This window comes from Lagopus muta, chromosome 1 (assembly GCF_023343835.1).
Source record: "Lagopus muta isolate bLagMut1 chromosome 1, bLagMut1 primary, whole genome shotgun sequence".
Taxonomy (NCBI): domain Eukaryota; kingdom Metazoa; phylum Chordata; class Aves; order Galliformes; family Phasianidae; genus Lagopus; species Lagopus muta.
Window position 1 is genome coordinate 46,751,850 of NC_064433.1, and position 19,946 is coordinate 46,771,795.

The 19,946-nt window shown below is 35.9% G+C and overlaps 1 protein-coding gene across 4 annotated transcripts in view; it reads left to right on the top strand.

Annotated features, from left to right (window-relative positions):
• Positions 1 to 19,946, top strand: part of ANO4 (anoctamin 4) — a 168,784-nt gene that overhangs the window by 84,781 nt on the left and 64,057 nt on the right. For all 4 annotated transcript variants that reach the window (XM_048958570.1, XM_048958563.1, XM_048958578.1 and 1 more), the window contains 2 exons: positions 17,936 to 18,036; positions 18,281 to 18,382. In XM_048958570.1, coding sequence (XP_048814527.1) covers positions 17,936 to 18,036; positions 18,281 to 18,382 — 203 coding nt within the window. The remainder of the gene's footprint in view (positions 1 to 17,935; positions 18,037 to 18,280; positions 18,383 to 19,946) is intronic.

Below are 19,946 nucleotides of genomic sequence, written 5' to 3' on the forward strand. Positions count from 1 at the left end.
TCTGAGGAGCAGTGTGCATAAAAAAATCGCTGCCTTCTGAGTGACTATAAGTTTCTATTTCAGCTTTGATTTCAGTACATTCAATTATTGTAAAGACAAAACTTTGTAAGTAATTTATTGCCGCTGTGGATATTAACTTAATCAAGACATGCAGTTTATAACAGATTGCTCAGCCAGTGTCCAGGTTACTACCTGAAGCTTGCCAGGGTAGTTTATGGGATAGTCAGGAGCAGGGTGCAGATGAGGAGAATAGCTCAACTAGGTAATCCTTTTTCCTAGTTGTCATTTTTCTTTCATCTTCAGATCCCTTCCTTCAAGTTGACCTTACTCTGCACATACCAAAACCCCCGATCTACTAGAGAAGAGGGTGGCGAGGAGAAGTTTCCACCACCAAAACTTTGTTGACTGTTCTCTGAGCCTTCTTTTAGAGCAGCAGATATCTGTACGCATGCCTGCTGTAACATATGTCCAGTGCACACCCTGCCACTGGGAAGCACCAGGATAGCTGTGTGTGTGATGATCTCCATAATGCACAGGCACAGTAGGTAAGGCTACATGGAGGATGTTACTTAAGGCTAACAGGATTCCCTTTAGGACAAACTATATTTGCTCTCTAGCTAGAAAAAAAATTATAGGTTGCTGACAATAGTGTCTTAATTCTGACACTGTTCCTTTTGTGTTTTATAATGATGTGTGACTCCTTTAATTGCAGTGGGTCAGACTGCTGGCTGTCACCTTATCATTTAAAGTCAACAGCTCAGCCGTTTTTGCCAGCTGAGAAATCTTCCTTCTACATATTAATGCATTTTCAATTATATGGTTTTGTATGTATTACAGATTACACATTCTTTCCTTACTGATTGAATTTTAAAGCATACTCAAGAATATTTTCAAGAGGAGATAAAATTCTTTCCTATTATATTCCATTTTTTAATAATGATGGAGGACCTTATTTCTTCTAATTACCTCAAGTTGTCATACCATTACAAAACAAAAAACCTGCTTGGACGCACAAACACGTGCTCTCATGTATATGCGAAGTGAAATAAAGGATCGCCAGTATCTATCTTAAGGTCATGAAAAACACTACATAAATGTCCCAGTTCCTTGACATAAGGGACGGATTTTTTTTCTGTGCTAGAGCTACAATGAGTAAAACAGTAAGATGTGAATAAGAGTGGCATGAATTTCCCCATTTCAGTAGCTGGCATTTGGACAAAACTAGGACTTGGATATTAGTCACTACTGTAACTAATATCAAGCATTCTGTAGCTTTCATGAGCTCCATGTAAGTTATTTCGGTCTCTCACTTTCCTGATGCTATTACTCAGTATGCAAATAACTACAACTAATGAACTTAAAGTACAAATTACTCAGCCTGCAAGAGATGCAGTTTCACAAATAGCATAATATCCCATCATTTGCAGGTACAGCTTGTTATTTAATGTTTAAGCACTGTGTCTGATTGCATCCACAAATCATGGATGGAGATATCAAAGTGACAGAAACTATGCCTGCAAAAAGAGAAACAAGCTGAAATGCAAGCCCATCACATGTATTATGAGTGAAGTGCTTCCAGCTATTTAATTTGAACATAGGGGTGTTCATCTCATCCAAGTTCAGTCAGAAGAGGTTATAAACAGACTGATCTCCCAAAGATTTATTGTTAGTTAATGATCTACTGCAAATAGCAAGAGGAGTCTTTTTTCAGCAGCTTTCTAGAGAAAAACATATAGGTAGGAATAAACAGCTATCCTTTTGCAGAGAGTGCTCTGTATCCAAAAAAAATCTTGTTGATAAAATTTATCTTGTTGATAAAATCTTGTTTCAGCTTTCAGACAGTGCCCACTATACAGCACAGGGACAATTTTATGTAAAAACGTAAGGAAATGCATGGAAATCTGGATCAAGAGAGTCCAAACTTAAACTTCAATAAGCAATTTTTAAAAATAACCTTTTTGATTAACTGAAGGAGCCCATAAATAAATACGTTTTTGAGTTGACAAATTCCAACCTTTAGCAGGATGGTGTAAAGCTGATAGACTAAGAAATCTAGTGTAACTGTTGCTGAAAAATTTATTTAGATTTGAAAAAAGTATGGCGTTTGCATGGAGTGCAAAGGTAAAACAGAAACTATGTAAATAACTGAAGGATAAAAAGGTCCCTGAGACACTTCACCCTCAAAAATGCTGAGTAGGATTTTTTTATCAAAGAGTTTCTTGCCATAAATCTTCACAAATCAAAATGTCAAAAATCTTTTGAAGGACACTAGGCTCAAGGGAAAAAACAAACAGGAGATTTAAAATCACAGTGAATGTTTCATACTAGATGTCCCCTATATGTCAAAAGTCACCTTTCTCTTTACAGTAATTGCTCTTAAACTGCAATTATTTTTGAGACATTTTTTGTCTGCCAGTGGCATCAGGATCAAGCTTAGTCCAGAAGGCTACTATCATTTAATGTACAGTGAGAGTTTTTGTTGCCTGAAGGTGACGTGACTGGGTTTCTACAGCAGTCCCTTGCTGAACTGGTTTTGTGAGAAGAAATCTAGAGCTGTATGTAGGGAACAGAAAGACACGGTATATAGAAATGCCAAAATATGTTTTAGGTTCTCATTTTGTGTTGATGTTTTTGGGGCTTAACGCGACTTGTAAGGATTGCAATGTATTTAATGCATTACACTTATGATCAAATTGTGATGATTTGCACCTGCAATATCCTCTTGGTCAGGGATTATTTGGGTCTTCTCCTGCAGCACAAAGCTGTGTGGGGCTGCACTCCTTGCAGGCAGTTCCAGGAGAGATTTCATTTTCCCTTCTTCACCCTCCCCTGGTACAAGGGCTCCAAGCCATTTCATTGACTACTTGCTTTCTTTGCTGTCCAGGTTAGCTCATCCATGCAGTCAGTGGAGCATTGGTGCTGTGTATCCTGGATTAAATGTATTTTAATTGTGGTACCAGCCTCACAAATAGAGCTAGACGAGTTATCTCAGAGCTCAGACTTTATTGGAAACGATGTTTTGGTTTATGACTCTCTGGGCTCAAATTAAATCCAACATTATCCATCACATACATACATATTTGTTTCTTGCCATTTCAGACTGGTAGTGAAGTGATGTTGGAAATGAAGTTTAATAAAGCTTGACCTGAGAAAATATTGTTCCTGAGGTAGCCACGTTGGCTGAAACCTCTGTCTGCCAATTAGTCATGTCTCTATGTTTAAAGTCTTATCTAATTTACAAAGCTCTCTTTTGTCCACAAGAAACTTTTCTCCTTATACATAAGAGCTATTGAGAGAAGATCCGAAAGTGCCTGGTAGGCAAAACAATTTAGAGATGTGTTTCTTTTATCTTGAACATTTTCATGGTATAGCACTTTTCTTAGGTACAGCCTGTTTTTTGCTGGTAATGGTCTCAGACAGATATTTATTTTTACAAGTAGGACTGACGCCCCGTTCTGAAGTCTCCATTACCAAGCATGAATATAAGAACACTGGAGTTACTTTTTAAACAACTATCTCTTACAACTGTTTAAAACTCAAAACTTTGCAAAAAGAGAGCCTCCACAATGAAAATGAAGGCAGAAGAAGAAAATGGAGACATGTAAATGTGGAAACTGTATCTCTACATTATTATTTCAATTTAGTTGCCACTATAGGCTAGTAACAAAAATATAATAATATAGGATTTTTATACTCATATAATTCTATACATAAGAAGTAGAAGTATATATTTTTTTATATCTTTCTGTGTCTCAGAAGTAACATATCTGTCACTGAGTATACACCATTTCCTTATGTAGAAAATTTAAGGGTATGAATTTAGGCATAGACAGGTTTTAAAATGAATTTGACTAGAAAATCATCTCCCATAGTAAGTTTGTAAAACTCATCCATCTAATTTTAGTTTATTTTCTTTTTACATTTCTAGCTTAATTGTTTTAGTTTCAGAAGTAGTCATTATTTTTTGAAAGCAGCAAGTTTATTTGCTTGGCTTGTAGTAGTTAAATTCTAATTAATATATTTTTCTTCAGTATTAGCATTCTTCTCTTCTGTTCTTTTTGTGTATGCGTGTGTGAGGAAAATAACATGAAAAATTTTTAATCAGTCTAATGTAATCTCTTTTATTCAGGCCATTCCCTTTAAAATGTCCGTTTAAGTAAGACACAATGGACCCTAGTAGCATTACTGTTATTCTAGTAAATGTTCAAATCTGATTTTCTTAATTACAAAATATCAATAAAAATACAGTTTTCCAATGAATTGTTCGTTTATTTAAAAAAAAAAAAAAAAGAAGACTCTAAAGAGGTCATCCACTTTGAGGAGAAAGCTATTCAAGCATGTTTACATGCATTGCTTTTTCTGATTTGTTTGTAATGTGGGTGTACAAGACTGTTTTGAATATAGATTTTAATTGGATGGTCTGGTGAGGATTTAGGATTTGAAATTATTTTTATGGAGTGAATGGATTTGACCTGAGAGCCCCATCATCAAGTAACACCATTTTCCAATTAAGGACTCTGCTCATTATTTTGACCAGGAAGTGAAAAGCAGAAGGAAGTTTTTCCTTTTCTTGCAATCCTGTTTGTTAAGAAGAAATGTATAAAAATTTCCTTGGAAACTGGTAGAATCATACCAGGAAGATATTTATGTTTATTTTTTCATAATACTGAATATTTGTCAACCAGCTCAAAGTTCTAAATGCTCTCTCTCTGAAGGTTTTTCTTAGGATCATTTTCTTCATCACGTCTGTTTGTTTGGAATTTTTACTTCTCCTTGACACAAGCTAAAGAAATTGATATTTCTTTTCAGCAATCTGGTATAATATGATGCTGGTAGGACAGCCACACTGCAAAGATTTTCTGTTAGTGATACAGTTGAGTAACAACTAGCAACTTCTCTATCCAATGCTACCTTCATAAATGGTCATTAATATAGATTAGGCTCAGCAAAAAGTTTTAAAGGAGGAAAGAGGAAAATATTTTTAAAATATGAAAAATTTTCATTAAAACATTTTCAAAATTAAGTTTGTGATATTGAAGTGCTATGCTCATTGATAGGAAATGCATAATTTTACAAAAGATAAAACAGGAAATAAAAAGGAAAAAAAAAGACAATACAATGTTTTTAATGCCTACATAATCCAAAAAGATTCCAAAACTTGTTATTTTGTGTGGACTATGGTTTTTGAGATTACATTGAAATTTTTCAAGTGTTTACCTATACATTTTTTGAAATCTTGTTCAATTTGTTTCATTTTCATATAAGTTATTCAGTTTTGAGTTGAAACACAATGTAGTTCTATCAAATGTCATCACAGGTGATCACTGAAAAGTAGGACTGTGTACCTAGCAAATGGCTTTGTTTACTGATTTTGTTCTTAATTTTTGTCATAGATTACCTATTTAATATAAAAGAAAACCAGATTTTGTAAACCCAGAAAAGGACTGACAAAAGAGTTTGTAGTTATGTTCACTCCGCAAGCATTTTATTTCTCATGACTACTGGAAAGTGCAGTTAAATAAGTAGTCTGGGATATGGTGCTAGATTCACAATTTGGTGCAGATATCATCAGGGTGAACATGGAAGTGTATGAGTTTTTATCCTCCCATATTCAGAGATTTCAAGTTGAATGCCCCATCCCTGGGGGTTTCAAGGCCGGGTTGTATGGGGCCTTGGGCAACTTCATCTGGTGGGTGGCAGCACTGCCCACAGCAGAGGGTTGGAACCAAGTGAGCTCAAGGCCACTTCCAACCCAAGCCATTCTATGATTGTCACACATCCTAAAAATTTGCAATGGAAGCATGAATATGTTTCAGGCTTTTATGAATACTTAGAATTTGGATTTTTTTTAAAGTGCATATGCACCTCTGTAAACGTCTGAAAAACATTCTTGTCAACTACATCAGTAGACTCTCAGAGCATTGTCAGCAAGCTACTACGAAGATGCAAAAGCACAGTTCCGTTACACTGTGTTACTCTTGATTCCCCAGCCTTTTGTAAATTGAACTGTTCTGAGTTAAGTGTTTTTAATGGTAGATGGAATTCTAATGCCATTAACCTCTTGGTTTTTGTAATTCTTATGCTCTTAACCACTTAATTTTGGTCTTGAAGGCAGCAGAAACGGAAGATCTCTGAAATTCATTTTAATTGTAAGTAAAATACTACTATATTCCATACTAAGTACTGCATACAAATAATGTTCAAAATATCCTAAAATTATCTCTAAAGGAAATTGAATGTTTTGATAAACATATACTTTAAGTACCATTTTTTGCCTGAACTATCTTTATTTTTTATCAAATAATTCTTTATTGTTTTATTGAATTTAGAGTGATGAATGTAAAAAAAAAAAAAAAAAAAGGTGGGTGGATGAAAGTTTAATTTTTCCTGAGTCAGGAACCATCTCTTCACTGCTGCCTTCTTGTCAGAAATTATTACATTACTGTTTAAACAGAAGCATGATGTAGGGCTTTTATCCCAAACTTGACACTATCACATTCCTTCCAGTCCCACACCCCATCTCCTGAAAATCCCAGTCCAATATAAGATGGGATCTCTGGACCCATATTAGTTGCATGTGTTTCTTCTGGGAAGGTGATATACTTTGGTCTTTTTATATTCATCTGAGGATATTGTAAACATTAAAAAAAAATCTAATGTGTTAAGAAGTCCTATTTTAGCAAAAGATTGGGCACTAGAACTAAAGCAGAAAATACATCAAACGCCATTTCTAGATCATACTTAACACTTGAAGGTCTTTCTGCTTTAGTCACAGTCTCAGCCGCACTAGGGGAACTAAGGAATTCTTGACTGTTCTACTCCCACTTCACGACTCCCAGCAGCAGCTTTCCCTGTGCAGTACTTTCAGCTTCATGTCCCTGACTTTTCTCCAAGGTTTCCCTCTTTCAAACATGCCCACAACTCTTCCAGATCCTGTTCCCTAGCAGGAATGCAAGGATTATACCACATATACCAACGATAGCTCAGTCCTCATCCCTGAACTTCATTGTTCTGACGCTCACTTCTGAAATTTGAGTTTCCCTTGCCAATGTAGCCTCTACTTATTAACTCAGCCATAACAAAATTGTTGAGCTTCGCAGCTTTTTGTAGCAGCTAGATCCAAGAAGTAGTTGTGGTGAGCACAGAACTACTCTTTCAGATCTGTAGGTTTTAAAAGGAAGGGAATGTTACCACTGTTTTCTCTGTGCATTGTCACCCCCCATCTCTTTTTTTTTCCCTTCTTTTTTTCCTATTTGCTTCATGCTATATTCATGTTTCTTATTGTATTGTCTCTTAAGACGAAACATTATTTCCAGGATCTTGTATTATCGCATCTTCCAGGGTAGAGTGAAGTTGAACAATGCCAAATAAGAGAGGTTTGATTTTACAGTGTTTTAAGAACTGCATGATCCTCTGGCAAATTTGTAATAAAGGAGACAGGGGAGTACCCACAGCAGCAAGGGCAGGACAGATAGACACTGCCAATAGTATTTCCAACCTTTTCCTTAGAATCACAGAATTATACAATATCCTGAGTGGGAAGGGACCCATAAGTATCATGGAGTCACAGAACCACTCAAAAATCAGACTGTATGTCTGAGAGCATTTTCCAGACACTCCTTGAATGCCATCAGTTTGGGGATGTGACCACTGCCCTGGGGAGCCTGTCCCAGTGCCTCATCACCTTCTAGTGAAGAATCCTTCCCTGAAAGCCTTCCTTGCCAAATCGCTCTAATGTTTTGGTACTGTGCAGCTAGATTTATTTTTTATTCTTTGCTATATCTGACCTAAGTGTCATTTGATACGATTTAATCCAGTTATTTCTGACCTTATTCAGAAGGTTATTCAGAGCAGCTCATTCCCTTCCTAGTCACAACTGCCTATTTTAAAAATGATACTGTTATCTACTTAGCAATTTCTTCTTTATTTTGAATTATCTCAGCTCTTTACATTTTTTCCTCTAGTCTAGTTGCCCAAAACTCATGAACATTTTTATTGTTCTGCTCTGATCTTTCTTTAATTGATCCATATTGGCAGCTCATGGAATTTTATGCTTATTTTATACATGGTTCCTTCAACTCAAAGGTTAAGGTTACTTCTATTTGCCTTCTCATATTGAAATTTTTAAAAATACAGATATCTGTCATTTCTTATGCTTCAGAAGCTACATTTGGTAAAGTTCTGAGGTCAGAAATACCTCCTTCGTACGTCTGTTAGACTTATGGTGCAGTTAGAGGGCTATTGGCAGGACAAGTACCCTTCTGTGATTGTATGAGGGAATCTGCAGAGTGAAAAGTGATACCGACTGACAAGAAGGAGACAAGCCTTAAGACAGAGAGATGGGATCCTGCAGGAGAAAACAAATTTGGAGAAATTTCTCAGATATATATGTGTAAAGGTGGAAAGAGTTTTAGAATATCATGCTGCAAGTATTGGGGTTTGTTTTTTTCCTTTCCTCTTTGAAAAGCAGCATGGCAATTGTAGACAGTACTGCAATGAGATTATTGTAGGGAAGAAATTAAGCAGTTTTGTTGCTGAGATAATAGCACATCCTTCAATAACTACTAGCAAGAACATAGATAAGTATGTGCCGTATAACTTTAATACCATTTATTTCCTAGCCAATTCACTGCTATGTTCTCATATTTGAAAGAGATCTTGCCTGAGTATACATGTATTTGTACAGAAATAAATGTGATGTCTCTATAAAGTTACATGAAATGATTCAAAACACAACTTTCCTTCACTACTTCTACTGCATGTATTAGAATTTCTATATTTTAAATATCAGGAAGGATAGCCTGTGGAGTATGAATAATTACAATTCCTTAGGTGGTGATGTTTTGAAAAAGTGTTCTGTAGTTTGGATGATTTCTAATGTCTAGTACTGTAGCTCTAGTGGAATTTTTCCCCAGTTTTAAAATATCTTTTCCAGTATTCCAGGGGCAGGCCTCTTTTGTTTTTAAGCACATTCCTCTCAAAAATGTTTGAATTATAATTTATAGAACCCTGACTGCATGAGCCATATTAAATTTTTTCAAAGTTCTTATCTAATGGAATTGTAATTTTCCAGCCAAGAAAACTTTGTTATAGAAGAAAAGTTCTAATTATAGTGCTTTTATGAAGTATATAGAAAGAATGGGATTATTAAGTAAAGTGGGATTTTGTCTTATTTTTCTTTTCAATTTGCATTTTTACTCTTTCCCACACAAGAGAATAAAATTGATTGCTGTAAGCTCACCAAATGCATTAGTTTCAGAGCTACAATACGTGAGAATTTCAATTCCACTCCGAAGTTTTATACTGAATAGAAGTACCTGAATAGTGCTGCAGAGCTAGAAAATGGTTTGATGACTTCTGTTCCACATTTGGAACATGAAGGCTCCTCTGCAGCCCTTAGTGACTCAGCCCCTCTATGGAAAGGGAGCAAAATAAAAGATTCCAGAAATCTTTACCGTGTTGCTTCTCTCAATAGATAACAAAGATGTTTGCAGTTTCCTGAGCTGAACAATCTGCCTTTTGCTAGATGAGGACTCTTAAGTGGAATGAACATTTCTTTATCTATGGAAAAAGATGTTACTATATATTAAGTTCTTCGTTACAGTGGTTACCATGGAGCAAGTGAATTCGGAGGGGAGAATCTTTGTCAGTGTATGTGCTACACAAGATCTTATTTTTGTCAAGTTATAGGAATCTCAAACTTCAGTATCATTCAGCACACACTTTTAGGATAGTTTCATTACATTGCAACATAAGCAGTCAGATCAAAACTAACATCTCACTTGGTGACATTGGCATTCAAGCAAAGGAAGGCTTGCTTTCTATAACATCTCGCCATATATTCATGTTAGAGACCTGAACTAGGTGAGCAAATCATCCTTGTCCTCAATCGCGTTTATCTGAACCATTCAAATACTGAGCTCCATCTGGTGCTGTTTTGCCTTCCCATGTCATGCAGAAAGAACCTTATGCCAACAGGCATGTTGTGAATGGCAACAACTCTTTAACATTAGGCTAAAGTTTAGGTGTTTGCTTTGTTAGTACATTGTGCCATGAAGAGATGCTGTTTTATTATAACAAATTAGAACAGACCAGAGTAAAATCATAATTTGTCCTTGTTATATATTGGCCCTGTTTCATTTAAAGCATATCTAGCAAGTGAAGGGATTTGTCCAGAAACAAATAAAAGATCTAGTATTCCCCTTCTTTGTTTAGAGATACTGTAACATATCTCAATTTCATCTTTTGGCTCCAGTTAAGTTCTAATTATGCTACCTTTGTTTAAGAAGCCTTTAGTTTTTTCTGTTTTCAAATTTTAACATCAGATTATCTCATTATATATGCAAGTCAAACTACTACAAACCTAGCTTAGCAGAGACAAATAAAAAATCATGTAGATTATCAATTATTACTAATTTCCTCTCTGTAGTAGACTGTAAAATTTCATTTTCCTGATCAACCTGAAAATGTGATGTGGCAAAGCCTACACAGAATGGATTAACTTTGAATTGTTGTTTTATATATATATATATATTTTTTTTTTTGGTAGGAAGTATTGCACAGTCTGAATACAGTTTGGAATAGGGAAAAAGGCAAATCTACCTAAGTGTAGCAATCTGAATTGTGACCTGAATAGTGTTAATCAAATATATTTTCACCATCATATTATGTGATTCTGTGATTCTGTGATTCTGTGATATTATGCTTTGGAAAAAACTTCCCTTTGGTGGAATAGTGGTGTCATATCTGCAGAGACAGATATTCTGCTATATGCTTTTGTGGATTTCCGAAACTTGTTAAATTGTTTACAACCTTGCCATTTATCAGATAATGTGAGTATCTATAGTAAGACTACAGAGTGCAGTCAATGAGAAATTCACTATGGCTCTCTTATTAAAGGACATACTGATTTTTTGCATAATGGTAAAGAAGAATGGGGAAGTAGCTTACTCAGTGTCTCTGCCAGACAGAATAGTACTGCAGCACTGAATTAAGCAGTGTGAAATGGCTTATCAGAAGAGAGTTCCTCAGACTCCTTCTAGATCTAATTATACTAGCAGTAAGATAGATAAAGCACAGAAAACTGGGATGTGAACTGGCAGAGCAGGCATCTGAATTACCCAAACTCTTAGCATTTATAACTGGTAACAACTGTTAGTGATTGATGTTCTTCACAGGCATCTTTCCCCTTCATTTAACTGGATCTTGTGTTTTATTTCATGACTTTTCTTTGCCTGTTAGGTATAAGGAGTTGCTGTCAGAGTGTTCTTCTGAGACCTTCCCTGTCCTGCAGAATAGAGGAAGGCAGAAGTATGAGGGTCTATGTGTCCTGAACAGTCAGGTTTTGCTAAGCTAGTTTGCTTTGTCACTGCGAATGTTAGAGTCACATCAGCATGGTGTGGCACCTGACCAAATCAGCCCTGCTGATTGGTACATGCAAACACTTCTGCATCCATGTGGAAGATCAGTAATGGCCTTTCTGTCCAGAGTGGCTGTGGTGCCCAGGGAGATTGCAAGGTGTCCATCTGCAGAAATATTCCCCATAACCCACTGTGGATTGAGCAGGGGTTTGGACTTCCAGAAGGCCTTTGCAATTTCAATTATTCTATGCTATGACAAGCACCTTGTTCAGTTCCTCTAGGCTATTTGTATGCAAAAGCTATAATAAGCCTGCCTGCATGCTCTGTGTGTTTCAGTGATTGCTAAGTTTGTGAAATTAACTGTTGGACAAAAAATAAATTGTCTTTTTCTTGCCAAAGCAGTGTTTCTCCAACAAGCCTCTAAAAGCAGATATGAATGTCTGATATATATTTCATTAAGTGTAAGCACTTTTTTACTTCAAAAAATGATAAATGAGATGTATAAATGTACTGGGAAAATATTGTTTCTGTATTTTACACTAGGGATAAATCACAGTGGAAGCTACTTGATAAGATGTAGTTCAATTGTATGATGTATTTTTCACAACCTGTGATGCTAAAAGTAAAAAATTGTACTTAAGGGACATTTCTTGGCTAGTAATGCAGTCAAAAAGATTTTATGATCTCAAACATCGCTGTATAAAATATTAACATTTTTCATCTGAAATTACAGTGTATGGCCGATTTACCTCATATAAACAGACAATATCGAACAATGTGTTTCTAAGTAAAAATGCATTCTTCTCAGTGGTTTTATCTATATGCATTTTTAAACATGCAAATAATTATTTTCATATGTTTATACTATCTTCTCATCCAGAAGAATTAAAATCTGCATCCTGTCATTGTCTGTCAGATGAAATTTATATGATTAGCTATTTTGCCATATAAATCTTATCCACTTGGGTCAAACTTGTATTCAGTATATAGAAAAAGAATTATCAGGAAATGTTTTATCATTGCCTCACAGTCAGTTCAGTATTTTTAATCCTTTCTTTAGGAAATGGAGTCCAAGTCAGAGAATATTGTTTTCCTGCTAGATTTACTACATTTAAGTTACCTTACTGGGACATTCACGCTTTCCACTTCAAGTGAATACTGGTGATGTTTGTTGGGATTAAAAGCATACTTCTCAAGTTATTTATTGATGCAGAGGGATTTGTATCTCTTTACTGCAGACTGCAAGGTCATTGGTGCACATTAAACTTCAGCAACATCATAGCATTACATTTTTCTTCTGCTCAAGTAAACCACCCTGTTCTTTAAGTTACCCTTCCACTCATACATTCTGTCTACATGAAGGGACATTTGCAAACATTTCCCCTTGTTACTAACTCCATGTCAGCTGCTGCCAAAAATTAAGCACTGTGACAATGACACCTGCTCTGAGTTGGATTAGATGACACACTGCCCAAATGCTGGCAGTAGCCAGCCACCTGCTTGTATTACTAACTCCACTGAAGCTGAACCTCTGGAAATATTTTGCTAAGCAAAGATAAAGCTTTACCCAACATCAAATTTTCATACAAAAATCACAGTAAATTGTAATCTCTTCCCTGTGGCTTCATATACAGTTATTCAATATTTTATATGTCAGTGTCCTCCTATGTCAAAATTGTTTCATTAACAGCTTTCTATTTATTAGTTAAGACTTTGTTTCTTGAATCTTATTTTCACCTTAACTGCTTTTGTCCTACAGGTCTCCTAAGTCAAAAGCTTCTTAACATGTTGAAATGTGAACAATATATTCCTCTTTTCCATCACACCCGTGCTGTGATTGAAAGGATGCATTTGAAAGACATTGGCACTATTATTTAGTAGATTCCTTTGATCCATGAATGTAGAAGTTAACACATGTGTGTGTGTAATATTTTCCCTCAAACAGAACATGTATTGAGAGTATGTACTCAGTGGTGAGGTATGCACTTCTGAAAAGTACTGGCAGAACATTATTGCTGCTTGTCCAGTTCTGTGGAATTACCCTTGTTAATTTATATTTATTTTGGTTCTGCAGAGGAAGGATGATTTAATCAGCTAAAATTTGCTGGCTTTTGTTTTCATCCACTTAATTCAGTTCACATGGCAAATCAGTCTGTGCTGTTAATATACTAGAGTCATTTTCAAAAGCAGTGGAACCTGCAACAGCTACTATTTACTGCTCTGCAGTGAGACATCATATGGAGTTTGATTATAGGCAGAATTGTTACTAGAGGACAGATGTTGATTTTCTCTTCTGGCTTCTTATCTGATGTTCTTAACAAAAATGAACTGTTTGCAAGTAACTACAGCACTATTCCTATTCTTTCTTTTTAAGTTACCTTGCTGGGTCTTCCTAATTTAGGCAAGAATTGAGTCTAGTTGCTAGATCTGTTCCAAAATCTTTTTATCTTATTTTACTTTAAAGGTGGGAAAATTCCCAGTCTGTAGTATTTTTTTCTTAAACAATGACAGGGAAAAGGTGTTTGCAATAAATTCTGATTTCTTTTCCTTTTACATTTTTTCTATATAGATAAGCATACACAAATTAGAGCATTGGTTTTTACAGTTGTCTGCCTTGTAGCCTCAAGGCAAATAAATAATTACACCACCCAATTGGAGACACTGTAATTATATCTTTCTTCAAGGTTATCTCCTGTGAATCCCTTTTTCTACTTTCTTAATTTTTAACCTAAAAAATACTGTATTAACGAGAGTCCTACAGTTGTTTTTGTCTTAAAATGACTTGACAACATTAGTAATGAATTTTGAAAGTTTTATTTGTTGGAAAAGAATCTTCAAGAAAGTATTTGAATAAGGACCAATCTCCAGCCCTGATCCTAGAAGGCAGTCTACAAATACTGTAAAATGTAGGCTTTTCAAGAGATGTTCAAAGTCAGCACAATTTTGCTTCCGTTCAGACTAACAATGATAACTTCAGAAAGAGCAGAGCCAGGTCAGTAGTGAATACATATTTTCAAATCCTGCCATCAAAAGAACTTAGAATGCCTGCAGAAATATCTGTGAGTTTGTTAGCCACGACTTAAATTCTCTAAAGCAGCAGTTAACAACACTCTGTTTCTAGACATGAAAGCCTGCTTTCAGAAGAAGATCAAGAACCTGATATTTCTTTACAAGTTTTCCTTGGCCCGAAGAAGTTGCTTATGCTTTTGGAGTTATGTAAATGGCCCTTACGATACACTCTCCCATTACTTTCATAGTGATACTGGAGAAGAATACAGTGCTTAGTTTTTAAGCACATTTGTAGTTGATTTGTTTTCTTTGGGAATACAGTGTCTCTACAGACTTAGTGGTAAAAGACAAAGGTGGTCTTGCCAGAAGAAAGAAATAGCCATTTCTACCTATAATATGTGGTCCTATGGCACTACCTGTACTGTCATATTGCCAGCCATAATATCATGATAAAAGTGATTTATCAGTGAACGCAGAAAGGGTGAGAATTAATGAATCTCTTATACTGAAATACAGGCCATGGAAACATCTACTTGTGGTTATTAAACATTGGTCTAGTATTTTCAGGAATACTGTCGTTCCAGATGAACTGAAAAAGGAGGTGAGTGAGCAGGGATAAGAAGGACAGAAAAATTATAGTTTGTGAAAAATAGCAGATTGATGACACCACAGAATGGCACTCGTTGTATACTGATAATCTGTGACCCAGGTTGTGGTGATTTGAATTCTATCCTGTGGGACATTGTCATATTTTGAAGATGAGGATTCAATAAAACTAAATACACCTTGCTAGTGTGTTTAGTCAGATTTTATTTTTTTTATGCATTCCTGTAAGAATCAAGTTGCTTTATAAAGCCTTCTTTGCATTTTTTTGAATGTTCTCTGATTTCCAGTGTAAAAACTCGTATTTCTACAACCAGCATTTCTCTGGAGAAGTGTACAGTTTTACAGTTTTACCATAGAAAATATTTTTTTCTCAACCATTTACAGTAAGTGGCTTGCCCAGACAGGTTGTGAAATCTTTTCCCATGGAGATATTCAGAACTCAACAGGACAAGCCCTTGAGCAAATGATTAAAATTGACCCTGCTTTAGGCTAAGAGTGAGCACAGATGACCCCGAGAGGAGACTTCAATTAATCAGTGGTTCTCTGATTATAATAAAGTCTCTTGTCTCACACTATGCATGTTCTTCTTCAAGAAGTAAGTCTGAAATGGCCGATTTATGTGAATGTTGGTGGCCTGGCAATTATCACAAGGTGATAACTGATGACATTGGTGTCATGAGTCAAAGCCAAACACATGCTCCATTTTAAAGTTTGCAAAGTGTTATATTTCATTTTCTGCTCCCTTTATTGCTGTGTTAGTTTTTATTTCTTTATCATCTAGACATCATTTTCTAGCAGATGGCTCATGTCAATAAACAGTTTTTTTATTTACATTTCCAAGCTCAGCAATGTTAACACTGATTTTTGTTTGCATATTCCTATAATGTGAAACTGTGTTTATTTCTCCAAACTTTTAAATGAGACAAGTCTCTAAAGTCAATTATAAAAGAACAGTGTTCCTCTCAGTGGAACATTATGAAGCCAAAGGATACTAAGGGGTCTAAATACTAATACAACAAAGACAGTTTCACATATTCTATTCACTAAGGTATTTTGTAACTAAGATAGACCTACTGATATTTTCTTTTAGATGCTTTGATTTGCAATTTTCTCCTTAAATTAGGTGAATATGACACTGCATTAAATTACTCTTTTGTATGGATTGTCCTTTTAGTTCCAATCTTGCTTATCTCAGTCTATCCATATGCTTTCTTTTATAAACACATAACATGAGGAAATTCAAGTGAACTGGATTTGCATATTCATAATTTAGCATCATCATCTCTTCTGAAAATAACTAAGCCTCACAAATTTGTTAGATCTTCTGCAGAAGAAATTAATAAAATAGTATTACAATATCCTGATTTAAAAAATAATCTATATCTTTAAAGATCTGTATTTTTTTCTCATAGTATTTGGAATCTTTTCATGTTTCTGTGTGAAAATATGTAACATATAAGAAATCAAATCTAGTTAAATGCAAGTTTCACTTGTGAAATAGCTGTTACTGTGACTGTTATACTTTGTATGGCTTAAATTACAATGTGCTGGAAAATGTATATGACATTCATCAGTAAATTTATAGACTGTTTTCAGTCAATTTCCTCCATTTCTCAACTGTTGTTAGTGTGTCAGGACCTTACTAGAAGATTCTTTGGTTCAGTTTGGTTTTCATCTGTGTTGCTTATGAACAAACTTGTCAGTCTTCTGCTGACTTAACCTTAACCTCTTCGGGAGTGGTTTGCAGGAAATTTTTAGAGCAGCAGTGCATAGTCTTGGTTGTGCGCTATCTACTTGTTGAAGTCTTAGACATAAGAATCCCCAGTAAGCTAAAATAACTAAGAATGAATGTGAGGAGCATTTAATATAGTACAAAGTCTAAAAGACTGGGAAAAAATTCCCTATACTCTAACTAGTCCTTAAACTAACAAATTTCCTGCCTGATTTTCTCTGTCCTCACATTTTCCTTCTCTCATACTTCACTTATTTCCTGGGTATTCCTTGAATTCAGCCTGTCTTAGTTGTCTCTGTTAGTGTGATCCATTCAGTTGTAAGCTGCACAGAATGCAGATTTTCACTAGAATTTGTACAATTCCTCTTCCAATATTAATACGTGAATGTCTGTGTTCTCAATAAGAGCAGTTTCAGCCAATGCTGTTGTAGTTTTCCTGAAAAGCACTATTTCTCCTCCTGAGAGCAAATAAACCTACATTTTTCCCTTTCTCTAAACTGCACGTTCTCTGCTCATTGCTGGACAGCCTTCTATTAGGTAACTGTTTGAATGTGAATATGCTATGTAAAACTCTCTTGAAAATACATACAACCCATAGGAAAGAAAATAGTACAGAGAAAAGAGTTAAAGATCTCCTAGTGGCAATCATGACCCTAAACCGTCATTGACTCCTGGCAATAAATCTGTGCTGGGGATGGCATCAGGCATCCTTTTTCCTGCTAACTTTAGTTGTAACATTCAAATTCTTGGAGCCGAGAGTGAGAACGGAACCCATGACACTGTTGAATTTCATTATATGTCCATGTCATTAAATTTTTCTTAATTGCCAGATGTGTCTCCATTATATGACTCAAAAAGAGACATCTGTATCATGATGAGCACAGAAATCAGGTCAATTAGCAGAACCAGATCCAAAGTTGCCATTTTAGTTTTAGCTGAAGCTAAGGACCAACTTTTTTCCCACCCCACACTTGGGTAACTCACAACTCCATGTTAACCTCCCATCCTTGTCCTCTTTTCCATATGAAGGTAATACTTGTACAGGCTGGGGAAGTCAGAACATGGCTCTCAGAAAACCAGAAGGAAAAGAAGTTGATAGCATTTCAATAGAACAACACGTGGTTTGGGAAGAGTCGGGAATTGGGAGGGCTGCCAAAGGCAAGAATAGATATTTTTTTCTTATCTGAAGAATTAAGCCCTGGTGGCTGTTTCCTTTTTTCTTTTGCAGTCATCTCTAACAAACAGTGACATCATCTTTGTGAAGTTGCATGCTCCTTGGGAGGTCCTGGGCAAATACGCTGAACTAATGAATGTAAGAATGCCGTTCAGGTAGGTGTAGTTGTATTTTGTCTTCACGCTTTACTGTAAAGCTAAAGTAAAAAATAACAGCAAAATGCACATGGAAAGCTTGCCTATATGGTACCACACACTCTTAGAAAATACAAATGGAGTGTCATACCATATTCATTGTTCTTTCTTGTTAATGTCTGCCTGCGATTTCAGTAGAGTTTTGGTTTGAAATTAAGGTGAGCAGTAGCAGTGCAGCTGTTTTCATGGGGTATTCTATCCTTAGGCCCTTTAACCCCTTCACTGCTGGAGCCCCCTGCATACTTGTGCGCTGCTGTTTTTTAAATGGACATTTCATTGAAATCAATGGGAGGTCAAGAAGATCCAGGTACGTAAGGCAGCACAGAAGTGCATGTCTATTGGACGTATCTGATATGTTCAGCACCTGTAAAATTTCTGCTCGTATAATGCGTAAGTTCAGAAATGCAGATTATGAATACATATCACTTTTAGTAGGAGCACAATTCAGGCTGTAAGTGCTTTGCCTGTGGAGAAAATAAATTTGATTGAATGCCACTGACAACCAAATTAATTTCACACCATCATTCAGATTATTTTGGCCATTTTTAAATATTATTTGCATGTTGGGCTATGGAATTTTTTGTGTAAAATATCAATTTTACTGTGCTGGCTATCAGAACTGTTAGAATAGCTTGAAGACTTCAACTCGAACTGACCAAAACCCATGAACTGAGAGGACTTGATTTTTCTTTTAATTAGCGGGGTTTACAGTTGCTTAATTCCATTTATTTTAATGGAATTACTCCTGAGCAAGATAAAGATCAGACCCAGAATATTCAGCTAGTGAGTTGATGTTCTTTGCAGGATTTCTATTCCTATTTCCTTCTTGCTTAAGGACAAAAAAATGCCTCTAGTATGACACAAGCTCTGTACCGTTAAGAACATTTTAGGAAAAGCGGATATGAAGTAAGGACTAAATTGCAGGCTTTTTCTATATGAATTCGGTTTTCTTTTGTTTTTTTGTTTACATAGCAAATCTTCAACAGCTCTTTTTTGAGCTTTTGCTGCTAAAGAGAAAAACGCAAAGGCAATCACAAGTCATTACAGGATGTCCATGCTCTTTTTTAAAAAGCCATTCTAGCCATAGAAACAATTGACTAGGCTAAAAGCGTCCTTTTTCAGCATTTCTTGGCATTCCTTGAGATTATTCTGCCCCAGTAAGAGGATAAGATCTCATGATTAAGAAATACAACAGGAACTCATATTTTAGTTGCTGTGAGCAGTTTGTTCTTTCCTGTCCTTTTGTCTTTTCCTGTCTTTCCTGACTTTTCCAAGTCCCATTTTTGAGATCCATTTCTCAGCAGATAGAAAATTGGGTGCCATACAAATCATGTATAAAGATGTGCTTTGTGACCACATCTTAATTCTTTTCATATCTACAGAGAGATCATTATTACTGTCCTGTTAGGCTGGACTAGTCCAAGGTCCACACATCAGTGAATAAAATCCTGCTTCAAAATGGTGGTCCCAAAAAGTGGATACCTCTGAATTATATTTGAAGGAAAATCAAGAAGCAAATGGCATCATCAGTAACACTTACTTTTGACCTTTGTCTGCTCCTGCTGATTAGGGCAAGAGATACAGCACTACTGTGTGGAAGATTTGGCCAAAGGAGTCTGTAATCTCTCTAGTGAAGGTCGCAGTTGTGGTCACAGTTGTGGTGTAATAGGCACCTATGAGGAGAACAAGAGCTGCGGAGTGGGACAGAAGGTGAACATCCCATTCTGTATCTACACAGGATGGTTAGGGGCCGCTGCCCTGGGTGATGTGAACCCTACAGGGCCCATAGGAAAGCAGATCATAGAATCATAGAATCACAGAATCGTAGAATCACCAAGGTTGGAAAAGACCTACAAGATCATTCAGTCCAA